Source organism: Uloborus diversus, chromosome 3 (genome assembly GCF_026930045.1).
Source record: "Uloborus diversus isolate 005 chromosome 3, Udiv.v.3.1, whole genome shotgun sequence".
In the NCBI taxonomy this organism is placed as follows: Eukaryota; Metazoa; Arthropoda; class Arachnida; order Araneae; family Uloboridae; genus Uloborus; species Uloborus diversus.
In genome coordinates this window covers 128,749,445-128,766,129 of record NC_072733.1, presented here as the reverse complement: position 1 = coordinate 128,766,129, position 16,685 = coordinate 128,749,445, and the positions used below count along the sequence as shown (strand labels likewise).

At 32.8% G+C, this 16,685-nt stretch overlaps 1 protein-coding gene across 1 annotated transcript in view; it reads left to right on the top strand.

The window, feature by feature from the left end:
* The window catches only part of LOC129218944 (ubinuclein-1-like), a 225,001-nt gene that overhangs the window by 104,758 nt on the left and 103,558 nt on the right, over positions 1-16,685 (top strand). The window contains 1 exon segment of the mRNA XM_054853264.1: positions 7,653-7,822. Coding sequence (XP_054709239.1) covers positions 7,653-7,822 — 170 coding nt within the window.

Genomic DNA, 16,685 nt, shown 5'->3' with positions numbered 1-16,685 from the left:
ACGAAGTCTTGAAACATCCACGTAAGGCCGGCCGGCCCAATTCATTTGGCATGTAGATCAAGTGGAACGCGATTCCATCATCAACAGGATGATAGATCCAAGGGCTGGTAGCCCACTACAACAGCTTATGCAGGAGGAGACATCCTGGTAATGGTAGCAGGGGAGAGAGAGATCGATGGACGGATGTCCACCGCTTAAATACTGCTTCGATGACGTTCCACACAATTTACATATTCTTGGTTGCAAGTTCGATGAAATTCACTAACTCAAAAAATATTTTTGGCAACACTTAATTTCGTTGAAACCGTTACATTGACGGACAAGATTTTTTTTCACTGATTTTTAACTGAACCGTCAATCAAGCACCGTGCGGTTTGTTTACATTTTTCTTACTACGCATGCAGGAAAGAACTAAAGTTTTGGGACTGTATTTAATTAGTGCAGCTTCAAGACATGGAGAGTCCCCTCACATAAAAATAGGTAAGTATTATTAATATCATTTCCCCAGTACCGGAAAGTCAAGAAAACAAATAAAAAATATCAAATATTCTGACAGAAACTGCCAGAGGTATAATCGGAATGTCACTATCCAGAACTTTTTTTTTACATTTTTTTTTCGACATTTTTTTTTTCAAAATTGGGAATAAAAAAATGCCTATTAACCCAAAGTTTCACCCTTCCATTCTTTAATCGCGAATTTCCCAATCATCAAAATACCCCTGTGAAAGAATCAAAAGAGCGAAATTGAAAATCATTGCAAAAGCCTTGCTTAAATTATTCAAACATTTTATTTGTTAACAAATAGCGGATGTCAACAATTAAAAATTTTAAATCTTTGAGACTTTGTCGATGTTTTACCAAAGCGTCGCTATCTAGTGGGGCCATGTTCCAATATTTTGCTGGCGCGTCGCCAAAAAGATTCTAAAAAGTTACTTCCTAATTACCTAGCGATATGAAATATATATACTTTAATATATACTTAAATATATACTTTATGTTCTATTCTCATACCTAACAAGTACACATAAAAAAATTCATTGCAAGTTGTCGAGCCATTTTGGAGGACAATAACTTAACACCGTGACTGGAGATTTTTATATATTAGATATGCTCCTGAATCAGTGATCCAGCTTTTGTCATTCTGTGAAGTAGTACATGACATTGCAGCGCTAGAAAATCTAGGAAAATGTTTACATTTGTTTTGTGGACAGCCTATTCGTTTATATATGGAAATTCTATAACTATCTAATGTATGGAAAACATATATTAAAACCCATAAGCTTTCAATTTTGATTTTGCTAATTCTTCTATTTTAACTTATTTCCTCGTTTTTTGAACTAGGGAATTACATGCTGCTACTTCAGCTGTATTTTCATTTTTGCTGCTCTATTTGCTGCCCAAAAACACAAAATGAATATTTTAGTTAGCAATTCAGTGGGTCAATCTTCCTACAAGATTCCACCCCATAATCTTCAATACAATACAGTAAACCTTTTACATAAGCTTTCACATTTTCAAAAAAAAAAAAAAAAAATATGGCAATGATTAATTGAATATAGCTAAATGCTCAGCTTTTAACTTATCAAATGCAAAATCTTTTGTTTGACATTCTTCTTTCTTCCCCCCTCCCTTCCAATGACATCAAACCGTCCATGGCAGGGTTTTCCTATTTTGTCCACCCTGGAAAAAATCGCCTAAAAAAACCTGGAAAAAACGGTTTTGGACAGAATGCAAAATGTCATTTTGTCCATTTCGTCCACTTTTTTAGTAAACTGAAAGTTTTTAGTTAAAAATTTGAAGTTTGAAAATAATAAATAATTATGTAGATTCTTCCTATTCAAGTAGTATTTTAATATAAAAATAGCATTTATTAACATACATAAACAATTAATTGAAATATATTTTGAAGAGAAAATGAAAAAATTAAGATTAGTTGAAGTTTATGTAATTGTGTACATAAATTCAATGAGTGTTAATAAGTTATAATGCATGTAATTAGCATTTATGAAAACAAACACATCAGCTGTACATTTTTAGATGTTTATCTGTGATGTGGAGGTTTATTGCCCATAATAAATGCACTTTTCAAATTAAAAAGTAGAAATAAAAAGTTTTTTAATGTTGGAGTCTCAAAACATTAAAAATCACATTTTTTTAAAAAAAGAGAAACTACTTGATATTAATAAAGGAAAGTTCTTGTAATACAAATGAGGCAGTGAGAAGCAAAGGGATGTAAGTGACAAAATTAAAAATTTGGAGATAACCAGTACACATGGTAGGTGAACCTCTCCTCTGTCTTGGGGCAAAAGATGGTACTAGAAGCCCTGGTAGTTGCTGCTATATAGCATGATTTAGAAAAAAAATTCAGTAAAAGCCTACCAAGGATGTCATCTTAAAAGGCGTTTTACTCGAAACTTGATAATGTCCACTTGCATCCCTTAGGGTTCGGAAGGAAAATGTTCGACTCTGACTCCAGGAATTTGAAACGTCTGACTTTGGCTTTTTAATTTTTTTTTGTTTATGTTTTCCCTCATGGGAAGGGGGAAAACCCCTAAACAGAGATGGAAATATGAATTCCTTTTCATGAAATTTTCGCCTTGTGTTTTATTATCAACTTAAGATGCACACAACATTAGAAATTCAATCTGAAAATCAAATTATCCAATAGATGATATTTCTAAAGTGAGGTTACTAAAAAGTCCCATTTTTAAAAATTCTGAAAAGGATTAATTTGCATCCCTTTAATGTTTAACAAACAGATGATGATCACATCCTGTGCTTTCCATTTTTGAAAGCACAGAGAAGAGTGAGAGAACGAGTTTTGAGATTTTGAAAAAATTCCCCAATAATGAATCTTAAATTTCATCTCAATATTTTCAACAAAAATATTGCACTATATTGCGGAGAGAGGTCGGGTACATGTAATGTCTGGAGCAAATTTTACACAAAAAGCGGCGGTATACAACTTTGTACTTGTTAATACTTTTAGCTTTAACTATACCTACATTTCTTGGCTCATTTTTTAATTTTTATATTGGCAGCTTCAGAATTAACTTTAATATGAAGATTTTAGGATTAATTACAATTATTGAGTGTTGTAACCAATAAATCATGTACTAATTTTATTTTATACTTTTAAGTGTTAACCAAGCTTTCTTAGAAAAAGTTTTTAGAATTAAAAAAACATTTATATTTTATGGGATCTTTTGGATTTGCACTTTCGTGCCAACACTCTTTTGAATTTACCAAGCACCCTGAAATGTTTCCCGACTTGCTGAAGCGATACATACATTCCTCTTTACTATTTTATAACAGAGATCAAGATAAAAATATATTATTTTTATTTGAAAGTGATTATTTAGAAAAACACAACAAAACTGTTTGCTGACAATTGCTATCAGTTAAATAAAGTTAGAAAATAAGCAAACTAGGAGATGGCTCGGCGTAGGTAGCTGTTACAGAAAGTTCGATAAACAATCAAGCCAGCTGGTTGCCACAATGAGTTATTTTCTTATTAGTAGGTATTTATACATGTAATCAAATTAATTGGTAGTCAATTTTTTTTAAAATGCAAGAAGAGAGTCAGTGAAAGTTAAAGAAAAAAAAAAGAAACCCAGAGTTAGCATGTTTCTGAACGACTCCCAACTCCTTTACCCCAAAATCAGTCTGACTCTTCGACTCCGACTCCACAGCCCTCCTCAAATGTGATGATCAGCAACAGGCTCTGTACCCACCTAAGTTGTTCCTAGTCAATTTATTAGTCCCCAATGAAGATTAATGGCCATTTTAAAGCTATCTACCCCCTTGCTCATTCTAGTCTCTTCCTGTACACTGTTCTGAGTACCTACAACCGTACTTAAGTAGTTATTTGTATAACATTAACATTTCCATAAAAACATGAAGAGTACATAAATATTTTACGATGGGGTGACATCAATAAAAACTCGAAAAATATAACAATTTTTTTTAGTCTATTAATCTTCCTTTTGTATGCATGTCTCCAAGCATTTCATTTGACTTTTCCCATTGAGTTTATTTCTACTATTATAATACATAATAGTGTAATCACGCCCAATAGCTCATTCACATTGTTAAATTTTATTACTTTTAAGTAAATTATGATCTAAAATTAGTTGCAGCAATGTGTAGTAAAAATTTTTTGGATTTATTTAACTCTTAAGCTAACAATCATTCTGTTTTAATTGAATGGTTAATTCATAATAGATAATATATTAGAATTATATACTAATTTTATCACACCATAACGATGAATTTATGTATGGATAATCAGTTGATTTTTCATTTCATCCGTTTTGTCCATTTCGTCCAGTTTTGTCCATTTTGTTCAATTTCTTCCTCCGTCCCGGACTTTTTATAAAAAAGTGGACCAAATAGCAACTCTGGTCCATGGCTAGGAAAATCCAACTAGTTAAACCTGATTTTTAGATCTTTACTACTTACTGCTTTATGTCAACACTATTTACTAATTTTTAGATCTACCTCACTTACTGAATTTTAGATCTACACTACTTACACGCAATGTGTAAGTAGTTAATGTATGACTGCACCAGTCTTGAAAAAATTCTCCATCCCTCTCCTGTACCATTTTAGTGTACCTAACTTAGTTTCATCTGTATCACGATTCCCTCGTGATGTGTATAATCTGTTTGCAATAATGAACAATCCTTTTTTAGCGTTTACATGCATTTTTTACATACACTCTTATCATTTTAGCAATAGTTTAAATGTATGCAATTGTTATTGCTATTTTTAGCTATTGCATACACTAGCATAACTTTTACCTAGTTTACAGATTATCCGCGAATTTGCTTATCCACAGTTATCATGCCACACTATTCTGCGGATAATCGGGACCCTACTGTATAATAGTAGAGTCTTGAAAATCCAAGGGTCAAAAGTTCAAGACTCTATTTAGTTCAAAGTGCTTTATTTGTATTTTAAGGTATACTTTTTATTAGCTATAAAATGATTACATTAAAACTTGAAAATGGGAAATCTTACATAAAATAAAGTAACAAAAAAGTCAAAAAATGCTCTTAATTAACATTGTTTTGCCAGAAAGAAAAAACAAACAGCTGTTTTTGAACATCCAATTGCAATCAACAAAAATACACAACTTGACGCAATATGAGTGGTATATTTTGAATTTTAACCTTCTTTATGACTTTTTGTTCCGGGAGGTACTTCATGCACACTAGGGTTGGCTGAAAAAATCGAAATTCTGCTCAGCACTTAGCCTTAGTGCGAAAAAGTTGCGACTCCCTAACACTAATTTCTATTCTTTATTCTATTCTTTTTTTTTTTCAATTAAAGAGAAAATTTACATAATATATTAAATTCCACAGAACTTTAAGCTTTAGTGTGGGAATTTTGTAACTTCCTCAGGCAAAGAGCTGCGTAAAAGTTCAAGCCTGTAAGTTATTTCTGCTCTGGCAAAAGGCCTGAATTTTGAGATTTTTATTAAATTGAGATTTTTACTTAAATATGAATGACACATTACAAAGTAGTACATAATATGCTGCAATATTTTGAATTTTTAGTCACATCAATTACATCAGACCACTCTTTGAACCAGACCTGTCATTTAGATGGTTTTGGGGAGAAGGGGTAATGGTCCTCCTAACTTTGCAAAACTAATGTTTTTACATATAAGTTGGAGTGGTTTTGTGATTTTCCGATAGTTTCATTTTGAGTTCGGTTCATGCCCTCCCCCCTCCCTGAAAAAATTCAAAATAATGGACCGGTCTTGAACTGAAATAGGCTTTATTTCGTTGTTCATACTGGGAAAATAATTAGGAAGTTGCATGATGGTTTAAATGTTTGTTAGAAGTTGTCTGCTATGTCTGATGCATATTTCAATATATTTTCAAGTCACTGGATTAAAAGCTGGAATCAATCACCAATTAGAGCAAAATCTTTGCAGACTCCTGCAGTGGGCTTTTGCCTTTTACATTTTAAACCCCTATTGCGGACTCCCTGCTCCCTTGCAGTTTGTTGATGGTACAATGCTAGGGCTCAAAATCTTACTCTTTGATTTTTAATCTAACTCGTTCTTACATAAATTAGATTATAATTGAAGACTTTATAAATTTTGAATCTCTACCTTCTTCAACAATCACACACACACGAAAAAAAAAAATTCTCATTGAAATTCGGACTACTTGTTAGAGAGTTTGTGTTAGGAAGTTGCAAAATTCCCGCACTAAAGTTTATAGCTCTGCGGAATTTTATTTTGTAAATTTTCTCTTTATTTGATTTTTTTCTAAAAATCTCAAAAATTCAAGTCTCTTCGCAGAGCAGAAAACATCAACTCAGAGTCATGAAATTTTGCACAGTAATTAGTGTTAGCCTTAGTGTGGAAAATTTGTTACTTCCTAAGTGCTCTGCAGAATTTTGAGGGTTTTTTTTCAGCCCACCCATTAATGCACACATGCACACACTGTTACAACGAAACTTACAGAGTGGATTTGTGAACAGTCAAAATGCATTTTTGGTTGAGGGATAAATTTTCATTAAAATAATATAGTTTGGGACCCTAAATCAGGAATGCTTGGGACCGCAATCTTTCTGTGTTTTGTATTCTGACTTAAAAAATAGTGAAAATTTGCCTGTTGTGCGGCATTTGTCACATTTTTCCTGGTTTCACTAATATTGGCCCTGAATTTCTTTTATTTTTTGATAAATCTGGATGAAAGTATGCATAATTATGCTAAAACAAAAATCTGAGAATTTGCAACGCCGTGTAGTTCACAGATGTTGCTTTTTGTTATGTAATGTGCCAATCAATACAATAAATAAATCATATTTTTACTAAAAATAGTTTTTTACTTTTGTTCTGGAGGCTTTGAGTTGCATACTTATGAGAAGAAAAAAAGAATTATCAGATTCTGAAAGTGGATGTTAAAAGATTGCTGTTCAATTACAGTAAAACGCTTATTTTCGTGTTGCATTCAGCATAAAAAAAAGTTAGAAAACAAAGCTGAATTGAAAGTACTGTGTTTTCAGCAAGTAATTGCCAAAGGTTAACATTTTGAAACTGAAAGAAATGGATTTTTTTTTTTTTTTTGCTTTTGTTTGAATTTAAAAAACAAATAAGGAAAAAGTTCTGAATTTAGATTTTTTTTTTCCAGATTTTAAAATTCCGAAATTGCGGTCTCATATTCTAGTGTTTTGGGTGTCGAAGGAAGTAAAAGTTGCACATATATATGTTACCCGAATAGCGTGATTTGTTAGTTGAGGAATTTTTGGATAATCCGAGTTTTTAATAATCTGAGGTGACGTGAGCCCCGATCACTTCGTATTTTCAAGATTCTACTGTACTTCTAGTTCTGATGTAATTCCAAACCATAATATTGCTTCCAGAACAGCTATAGCTAGTTTAGCTTATAGTTAAATCTGTCAATCGGCCCTGTTTATAATGCATATACAGTGAAACCTGTGTAAGTTGACCACTTGCGGTGCAGTACTTTAGTGTTCAACTTAGACTGGTGGTCAACTTACAAAGGGTTTGTTATATGATTCTCAGCCAAATTTGGTGCATATTGGTAATCAACATAGACAGGCAATCAACTTACAAGGGTAGTCAACTTTACAGGTTTTACTGTACTATGTTTATGGTGCTTTCTTTCTAGTGTTGAATTGAAAGCTCAGGCATTGACAAGTGCCCAGAGGTCAACAATATATTCTCACCTCGCATCCCATCTGCCTTGTACAAAAGAAACCTTGCAGAAGAGGGCCAAAAAGTTGAGGTTAGATCAGGAAGATGGAAAACTAAAAGAACCTATGCAAAGACTGAAAGATGGTATGTCGCTTTAATATTTTAGAAACAATTCCCCCTTGAAAAGCATTTATGTAATTTTCAGTCTTAACAATGATTGTTTTAAATTTCAAGCATTCATTAACCCTTTTACAGTTTTCAGTGCTTTTTTTTGACAAAATTTTTTTAATTATATTAATCTTAAATTGCTGCAATATGCTATCAACTCTTTTTGTACCAAAAAAAAAGTGTTATGAATTGGCACCATAGTGCTGGTTTTAATATTTGACAATTTAATCCTCTGAGTAACTATGTTGAAACTATTGACTCTTGCTGGCCATTTGACTATAATTCAACATATTGAATCTGATCAAGTGATTAGATTAAAACCATACCAGCTGTTTTTACACCAGTTGACCTAAGATGCAGCAGTTTAACATTGCATTATTCCATAATAGCTGTAGTGTCACAGCCCTGCCCTGTGGACATGGCGTTGTGATTTTGAATTAAGAGGCTGATCAGTTTAACAATTTAGAATATCATTGTATTCAACAAGGGGCAATGGCACATGACATAAATGGGGGCACATGGCATAGTCAAAACATTTTGAACATTGGAACTTTAAGGGTAGTGGGGGTAAAATGAAAGATGGAGACTACTCACCACGCATCTTGAAGAAGATCCTGTGCTTGACACACTATTGTCCCTTATTTTATGCGCTATTTTATGCCTTTATTTTATGCTTCTATTTTATGCTTGTCTTGATCTGAAAATGTGGAGGTTTTATACTTCACTGATTTGGGACTTTGGCCCCGTGTTCCGATACGCAAGTTTAGTTTTCACACGACCCTTATACTTTCCCCCGATTACAAGCGTGGGGAGCCGGAAGGGTTGATTGTACAATCCTGGATAACTGAAACATTCCTTAACCGATTACAAGAGGCGCAAACTTCGACTTTGTTATTCCACGTTAATTGTTTGTATTTGAAGTCCAAGCATCAACGGCTAGAAATAATCTTATCGTTTGGAATTGGAAAATTCCTCCGGATGCTGAGAAAAGTAATAGCAGTTTTATTTTATGAATTTCAAAACTAATGATTCTCCCTATACTTCTTTGCTTTCTAATGAGCGGCGTGACAGTATTAGCGGAATATATAAAAAGCAAAAAGTAGTAGGTTGCCGTAAGAAGTAACCAATTTAATTGATCAGTGAATAGGAATGTGAGAATTAATGTTTCTCTATGAACGCACAGTAAACGGGCTTTTATATTCTTGGCCAATCAGAGTACAAGTGCTATTGCTGATAATAGATGTAGGATTGACTAGAGAAACTAGTGATGAGGGAGAAAAAGAAGTGTTTGCACAAATTTTTGTGTTCTGCTTTAAATAATGCCACTAGTGCTCAGAGTGAAAAATGCCCAATTCCAGCTGTGAGAAAACCAATTCTAACTAAGATTAAAATCTGATTGTTCTATAAATTTTTCTGGTATTCAACAGTTTAAGAAGAGCAATAAGCACGTCTTTGATCCTTTTGGTGTTTGTAAGTTGAATATGTTAGAGGAAGATGCCAGACAAGCAAGATGACTGTCGTACTCCACAAACTTCTTTTGAAATAGTTTCCAACCAGTAGCAGGGACAAAATCACGTTTGAGGCAGCGAGAAGCAAAGGGATGCAAGTGGCAAATTTAAAAATTTGGAGATAACCAGTACAAATGGCAAATGAACCCGTCCTTTTTTCTTGCGGCAAAATATAGCACTAGTAGCCCTGGTAGGTTCCGGTATACAGCTTGATTTAGAAGAAAATTTCAATGAAAGCCTACCTAGGATCTGATCTTTAAACGTGTTTTACTCAAAACGTCAAAATGTCCACTTGAATCCTTTTGCTTCTCACTGCCTCATTTGATTCTGCAATCAGTAGTCAACTGCATCACATGAGGGTAAATCCATGTAAAATCATACAGGCCATGTTGCTCACTATTTTTGATTTTTAAAATTTTTTGCCGGTTAATTAACTGTTTTATTACAGGGAGGAGATTTTTCCGGCTTTTGCCGGAATTCCGGCTTTTCCTGTTGGTTTTTAAAACATTTTCTCCTTTGTTTTGCCTCTTTCAGGCCTTATTTTTCTCCAAAATCGGAAAAAAAAATACGATTTTTTGAAATTTTCGGTCTCCGATTTCTTATTTGTTCAATTTTTTCCCTTTGAATCTTCATCCTCCTCGATATCTGCCAAAAACGTACGTTTTGGAATCATGCCAACGACGTCAAACACGTGCTGCGCCGAAAGATGCATGCCTCGTTTGAGATCTCAATCTTTTTGCATCCTGAAAGTATTTCAATTATTTTAATTATTGGGTGGTTTTTTACTATGTACTACCTTATATCTGCTTATTTTAATCGTCATTTCAATAATATTTTCATTTCTTTAATTTATTTTAGAAAAAAATACAAAACTCAATCAAAAAATGTGGCTTAGCACCCACAGCCTCGAATTTTTTTGTAACTTGGCATGGTTACATTTTTTATGTATTTAAGAAAGGGTAAAAAAATATTTATGGTGAATCTCAAATGGTTTAGGCTTTACAACCTGTTAAAAGTTTTGAAATTTCATGATTAAATGAGGCAGCTGCAAGTTGTTCTTTTTATTCCAAAATAGTATTAGGAAGTTTTCAAAAACAAATTTTGGGTTCTAATGCAAGAAAAAAGATAACCAATTGTTTATACACATATATATTTATTTATTTTCAATTCTTACTATAAAAAGTTTTCTACCACATAAAGAAATTTTAGATTTTTCTTTCTGTTGTAAATTTTTACTTTACAAACAGATCTAATTTTAAAATTTATGTTCTCACTCGTTTAACACTATAAACTCAAAGGTTTTAAATGAAAAAAATGTATTTTTCTCTAAAAAATACGAAAAGTTGACACTATTGTGTGATGCAGCCAAGATTGACCTCTGGCTCCCCCAACCCTTTGTTCAAGGACTCGGGGGTTAGAAATTGTTGCCTCTTTTTCAAAATTTAGATTTATTTAGGAATAAACACTCTTGCAAAGAAATGGTACAATGCAGCAAATTGTACAAAATTATCACTTATACTTAACTAAATACGTATTACCTTTGAAACTGGTAAATTAGCCATTTTTTGTTGATTTTCTGACTATCAAGGCTTTCAGGTTCTATTTTGATGCGGTTTTGGATATATTCCCTTTCACGAAATTTTTTTTTGGATATCATCCCTTTTACCAAATTTTTTTGGATTTCTTCCTTTTTGCTCTCTGACCACTCTCATCCCTGATATTAGGAGTCTGGAACAGTGGTTTTAAAATTAAACCTTCGGAACTTTTTTTGGCAACCACTTTTCAGTAGCTGCGGAGTCGACTTTTCATGAAAATAGTACTTCACGAAAACTCTTAGAACTTTTTTATTTATGAATGTATCAAAATGATTTAAAAACGATTAGATTAAGCAGAAAATGTACTGAATTTCTATGATAGTTATTTTTCTGGTAATTAATAACGAATTTCTGTAGCATTGGCTTAAAAATAAGATTTTCCGTGTGAAATTTCACATTTTTAGCATAAAAATATTAATATAGAAGGAAGTAAGACTCACTCTCTTACTTTTTCTCCTTGAATAGATATCTTATTGAACTATTCTCAGAAGCAGTATGAAACGTCTGAAGAAAGTTCATTATTATTGTTAGTCAAACTTGGCATCTTAGAGGAAAAAAGGCTAAATTGAAGATTCAAAAGCCGAAAAGAGACTAAACAAAAATCTATGAAAATTTTACTGTATAACCTTCTTATAGTAGTTGACAGAGCTTCCCCCAGGATTAAAAAAGGGCAGGGTGCTGTTTTTCAAAAAAGGGCACTTTTTCGAAACTAAAAGGCATGTTAATTATAGCTTCAAAGCATCAGTGGATATAGTCGTAGGATATTACTGTTATTCCTGAGTTCAAATGTCTTACTGTCGCAACAAAAAAAAACTTTGAAACATTTATGAATTACTTCGTAGGACATTTAAATAGTTTATAATCATTTTCAAAGGAGGCGATTGGGACTAAAAATTGGGGAAGAGGGGGGGGGGGGTAAAAGGGGGGTTAAAAAAAAAGCAACTAAAAGCCATAGGCATCTGCAAGAAAAAGGAAAGAAAAAAAGGAGAGAAAACAGTACAAAATTTTGCTAAGGCTGGTTTTGAGAGCATGTGAGTGGTAATTGATGCAAATCTAACAGCTTAACTCACGTTTCTCTTAAGATTTTGATGAATTATGTACATAATAACTTTCCCCAACGACACACTTTAACAAGAATTAGACTTACATTAGTTACCACAAAGTACTTTGAGATGTCACAAACATTTGGTAACAATTTCATTAAGCAAGAATGGCTTGTTTATGTAAAACAATTGATTTACTAATATCTAAACAATGAATATGTAAAGTAAAAGTTTCTGCTTGTGGCTAAATAATGTTTTGTAAGCAGATATACACAAGTAAAACAAATTATTATGATCTGAAAATTTGGAAATTCTGCTTTTTTTTTTTTCATAATTTCTAGTTTTGATTTCTAAATTGGAAAACAAAGAATGAACTATAAAAGGGGGAGGGGGCGGAAAACTAATTCTTTCAGCTGTTACTAGCTGTAACTTAAGACTTTTAAATCCAAAAGTAATAATTGCTCTTGAAGTAACCACCACCATAAGGAAACAAAAACCAATAAACAGCACCAGTTTCAAAGCACTTAGTATTTATTTTCAATAATTAAAAGTCATTTGTTTTCATTTGAAATGTCAAAAATCATCCACATTTGACTTTTACATGCTGAATTCTTTTTATTTTTGTCATATTTTTGCGTTTCTTTGATGCCACGTGTCACGCGAAATATTAGCGTTTTGCTGTTAATCTGCAGCAATGCTTTCAGTTTTCGATATTTCTTATTAGTTTTTGAGTAGTACACAATGTGAAGAAAACTGAGCAAAAATACAAACGTATTTTTCAGATAAAAAAATTATCAGCGTGCGTATAAAGCATAATAATAAAACAGAGCATATTATCCGCTAAAACAGCTGTTTCAGCAAATAATCGTGATTTTGATTAATTTAAACTGAAATAAAATTTAAGAAAAAAAAAAAAGATTAAATTTGCAGCGCAGGAAAAAAAAAACGGGAAAAAAAATGGCGCGAATTTTGGACGTTGGCGGATTTTAGGTCAGTGGATTTGTGGCGCTCCATTGCATCTACTTAATTCTAATTCAAAATGGAAAAGCACTATTAAAAATATGAATTTGATTGAAAGATTATAAAATGCAGGGCTAACTTAACGTTTATCTGGCTGGAAGAGAAGTAGAGTTTTCTTGCCATACATGTCAATTGGACAAAGAAACACTTCCCTTGTCATGAAGCGATAAGGAGGAAGGATGATAGCCAGTATTCTTCGCTACAGCCCTCCATTATTAAATAAAGGGCGATGGGAAGCCTGAGGCAAGGAGCAAGGAAGTGATTCTGGGAATTCAGCAGTGGCTTATCAGTAGTGTTCCCAAAAGTGAAAGGTCCTTGGAAGAACATTGTTAAGTCTCTAGAATGCCCAGTAGGCCACTTTTTATCCCTTGTGGTAACTGATAATGGAAGGCATGCTTTTCTAATAGTCGGCTCAATGGCAATCCTAGTTAAGAGGCGAGGGGGAGGGGCGGATGTCCGCTGTTTTCACTTAGAAGAAAGTCATTGTCTGAAAACAATGGAAAGGGACACTGGCTCCTTCCTTTTTCTAGTAAAAATCTTAAATCCAAAGGATGCCAGTTCATGAACAAAAAGGCAAATAGGGCGCCGTTTTACCGATAAAACGGCAAGTTGGGCGCGTTCTAAGAATCAAAGGGCAAGTTGGGCGCGGCGCCCTCCCGCCCAATCCTGGGGGAGGGTCTGGTAGTTAATATGTGGCAAAAATTTTATAAGTGATCTCCTAATAGTTTTAGAAATACGGAACTTCAAATTCGTCTTAAAAATCATTCATTTTTACACCAAGAAATCATCATAATGAAAAATTTCTTCTACTCATTATACCAGATGCTGTTTTGTGGTTTAAACTAGCCTTTTTACACATAATGTATGATTTTTAAATTTACTTTCCTCTAACAATGACAAATAATTCAGATATTTTATTACTAATTGCCTCAGTAATATTATAGTTATGTCAGGTGATTGTTGTTAGTTCCAATAGACTTACAGGGTGGCCACTCACTCTGGAAACCTGGAAAACAGGAAATTCTCAGGAAAAGGAAATACCACTGGAAAACCTGGAAAACTTGAGGAAATTTGATGACTCTGGAAATTACGACAGGCAACCTATTGATTTTTGCCGTGAACGTGGTCACACGTTTTTCAACCGATTGACTTTTAGTGTGCTACACAGCAAAGGTTCCCAATTTATACTTTAATATTAATGTACTCGCTTAAAAGCTCGATCCTTTTATTTTCAAAGGGAAAAAAGATAGAAATTCGCGGAAATCCACCCTATACTTTCAAGAAAAATGAGAAATGTTATACTGCGTTTCTCTTGAGAATAAACCCTTTAGAAGAGGAAAAGGAAAATGAAGTAAACATTTACCATAGAAATGCACGGTTCTTCCTCCATCATATTCTGGGTTTCATTTTTCGATCCAGAGTTTCGGTTAATGGCTCATGTTTTTAGTAACTATTTTTGTTGTTGGCAGATTTTACTGTGAGTTAATATCAATAAAGTTTTGTTTTTTAATTTTTCATAGCCTTATTGCGGTCATTCTTTTTTCCCCCACAAGCTCTAATTTCCGCATGATTAATTATATGAAACATTAGCGAGTTTTGCATTTCAGTGTTTGATTAATGTTAAATTCAGTGTCATCATCACTATCATTTCTTCTGTTTTCTTCAGCTTTTTGAACAAATAATTTTGTTTCACTTTTGGGACAGAGTTATTTACTTGGAATTAAATCAACAATCAGATTTGTAGGCTTAGACAAGTGTTTCGAAGCAATGTTTCTCAATTTTAAGTTTTATTATAACTTTGTAATGAATCACAGCATTTTTTTTTTCAAAAAGATTATGAAATTTAAAAATATACTTATAATTGGGATAGTGACAAATACTATCTATTTCATTGAATACTCTTAAAGGGGATATCACACGAGAGAAATTACGGGACATCGCAACCGCAATAGAAACCGTCAACGCTATCTGGAACTGGTTTTTCGGGCGGGAAGTTGCCTACAGGGTTACTGCCGGTTGCTCGGACGGTTGCTCGATTTGCTCACAACGGGGGCTACCATTTTTTAGTGTACATCCATGTGCTTGCGCTTGTTCATCGCTTTTCGTCAATTCCACATTTGGTTATCACGTTGCGTCGCGTTAATTCGACGCTTATGGATGAAATTAGTAATGGAATACTTAATGCAGCTCTTGCAGCTTTAATTGTATGTGGATTTGTGAAAAGATGGCAAAAATAAAAAAATAAAAAAAGGGAAATGATCAAGGCAATGATTGATTTCGGAGCTAGAGCATCAATTATTATTTCATGCAGTCACCAAAGCTCCTCCTGTTAAATTCATATTTGAGTTTTAACATTAATTTGTAGAACTTATGGTGAAAATTTCAGAAAAACAGAAAACTTTTATTACTATTAATTGAATGTTTGATTTAAAGTGATACTCTTGTTACATTTAAAGAAGACATACAGAATATATGACTTCTCTAGGCTTATTTTTTCCCTTAACTACTAAATTAAATCTTAATTTTAGATAGGACTTATTAGTCACGTATTGACAGGTAAGAAGAAATTTTAATTCTAACAAATTATACCTAAATTCATAGCTAAAAACAAACATGACAAATAAATAAAAAAATAAAAAAAGCCAGCAAACTCTGATCAATAGGCCTTTTATAATTATTTTTTTAAACTTCGAGTTCATAAATATATTGAAGATGTGCTAACACTTTAACTTACACAAATATAACGCCACTAGATACATATTGCACAGAGGAAAATCTGTGGCCGAGTTTATTAAAATAGTTCCAGACATTTAAAAATAAAGTGACGCTTTAAAAAAATGTAATGAAACGATGATGCGCATTTATACAAACTATAAAAGCATTTATAATACAAATAAGCTTAATACTGAGCAAATTAACACTGCATTGAATATTAATACGTCTCAATCAATATTTCAAATGTTAATAAAAATAACTTTATCATTTAATAATGCCAAACATAATTTTTGACATCTCAACAAAATATTACAATGTGCGTATCATTTTTAAAAAATTCTTTGTATTATCATATTCTTTGATTTTCAGAGGGATTATTTTTCCTGACTGGAATAGAGTACATGTGTTAATACACAGTCAAAATATTACTAAATAGGTGGAGCTAAAAGTAGAGTAAATATTTCACCATTTCACTTTGCCTCACATTCTCCTACATTTTAAGTATTTTCAAATGGTACATACTGTATGTACCCATCAGTTTGAATTAAAAAAGAAAAGTACAGCTTTAATGCTATGATTTTTAAAAAGGAATTTTCACGTAACTTTTTCAAGGAAAAAATTTACTGTAATTGTTCAAGTATCAGAATGGGGTGGCTTCCTCCAGTCAAAAGTATTACTTTTATCACTGAAATTGATAGAATAAGCAAAAAAAAAAAAAAAAAATAACTTAGACCCAAAAATACTTTCATTTTCCCAACCGTTATTTTTTAATTAATTTTTTTAAATGTCCGATTTTTCAAACAAAGCGCGGTCTTGATGACGTTACAAATACACGTGAGTAAAGATGCGAATTAAATATTTTGCTCTGTGAATGTCAACACGAATGGCATTTATCATTCGTGACGTCACACGACAGAAATGTAAACAATGAAAGTGCCACGATTTAAGTAATTTTTTA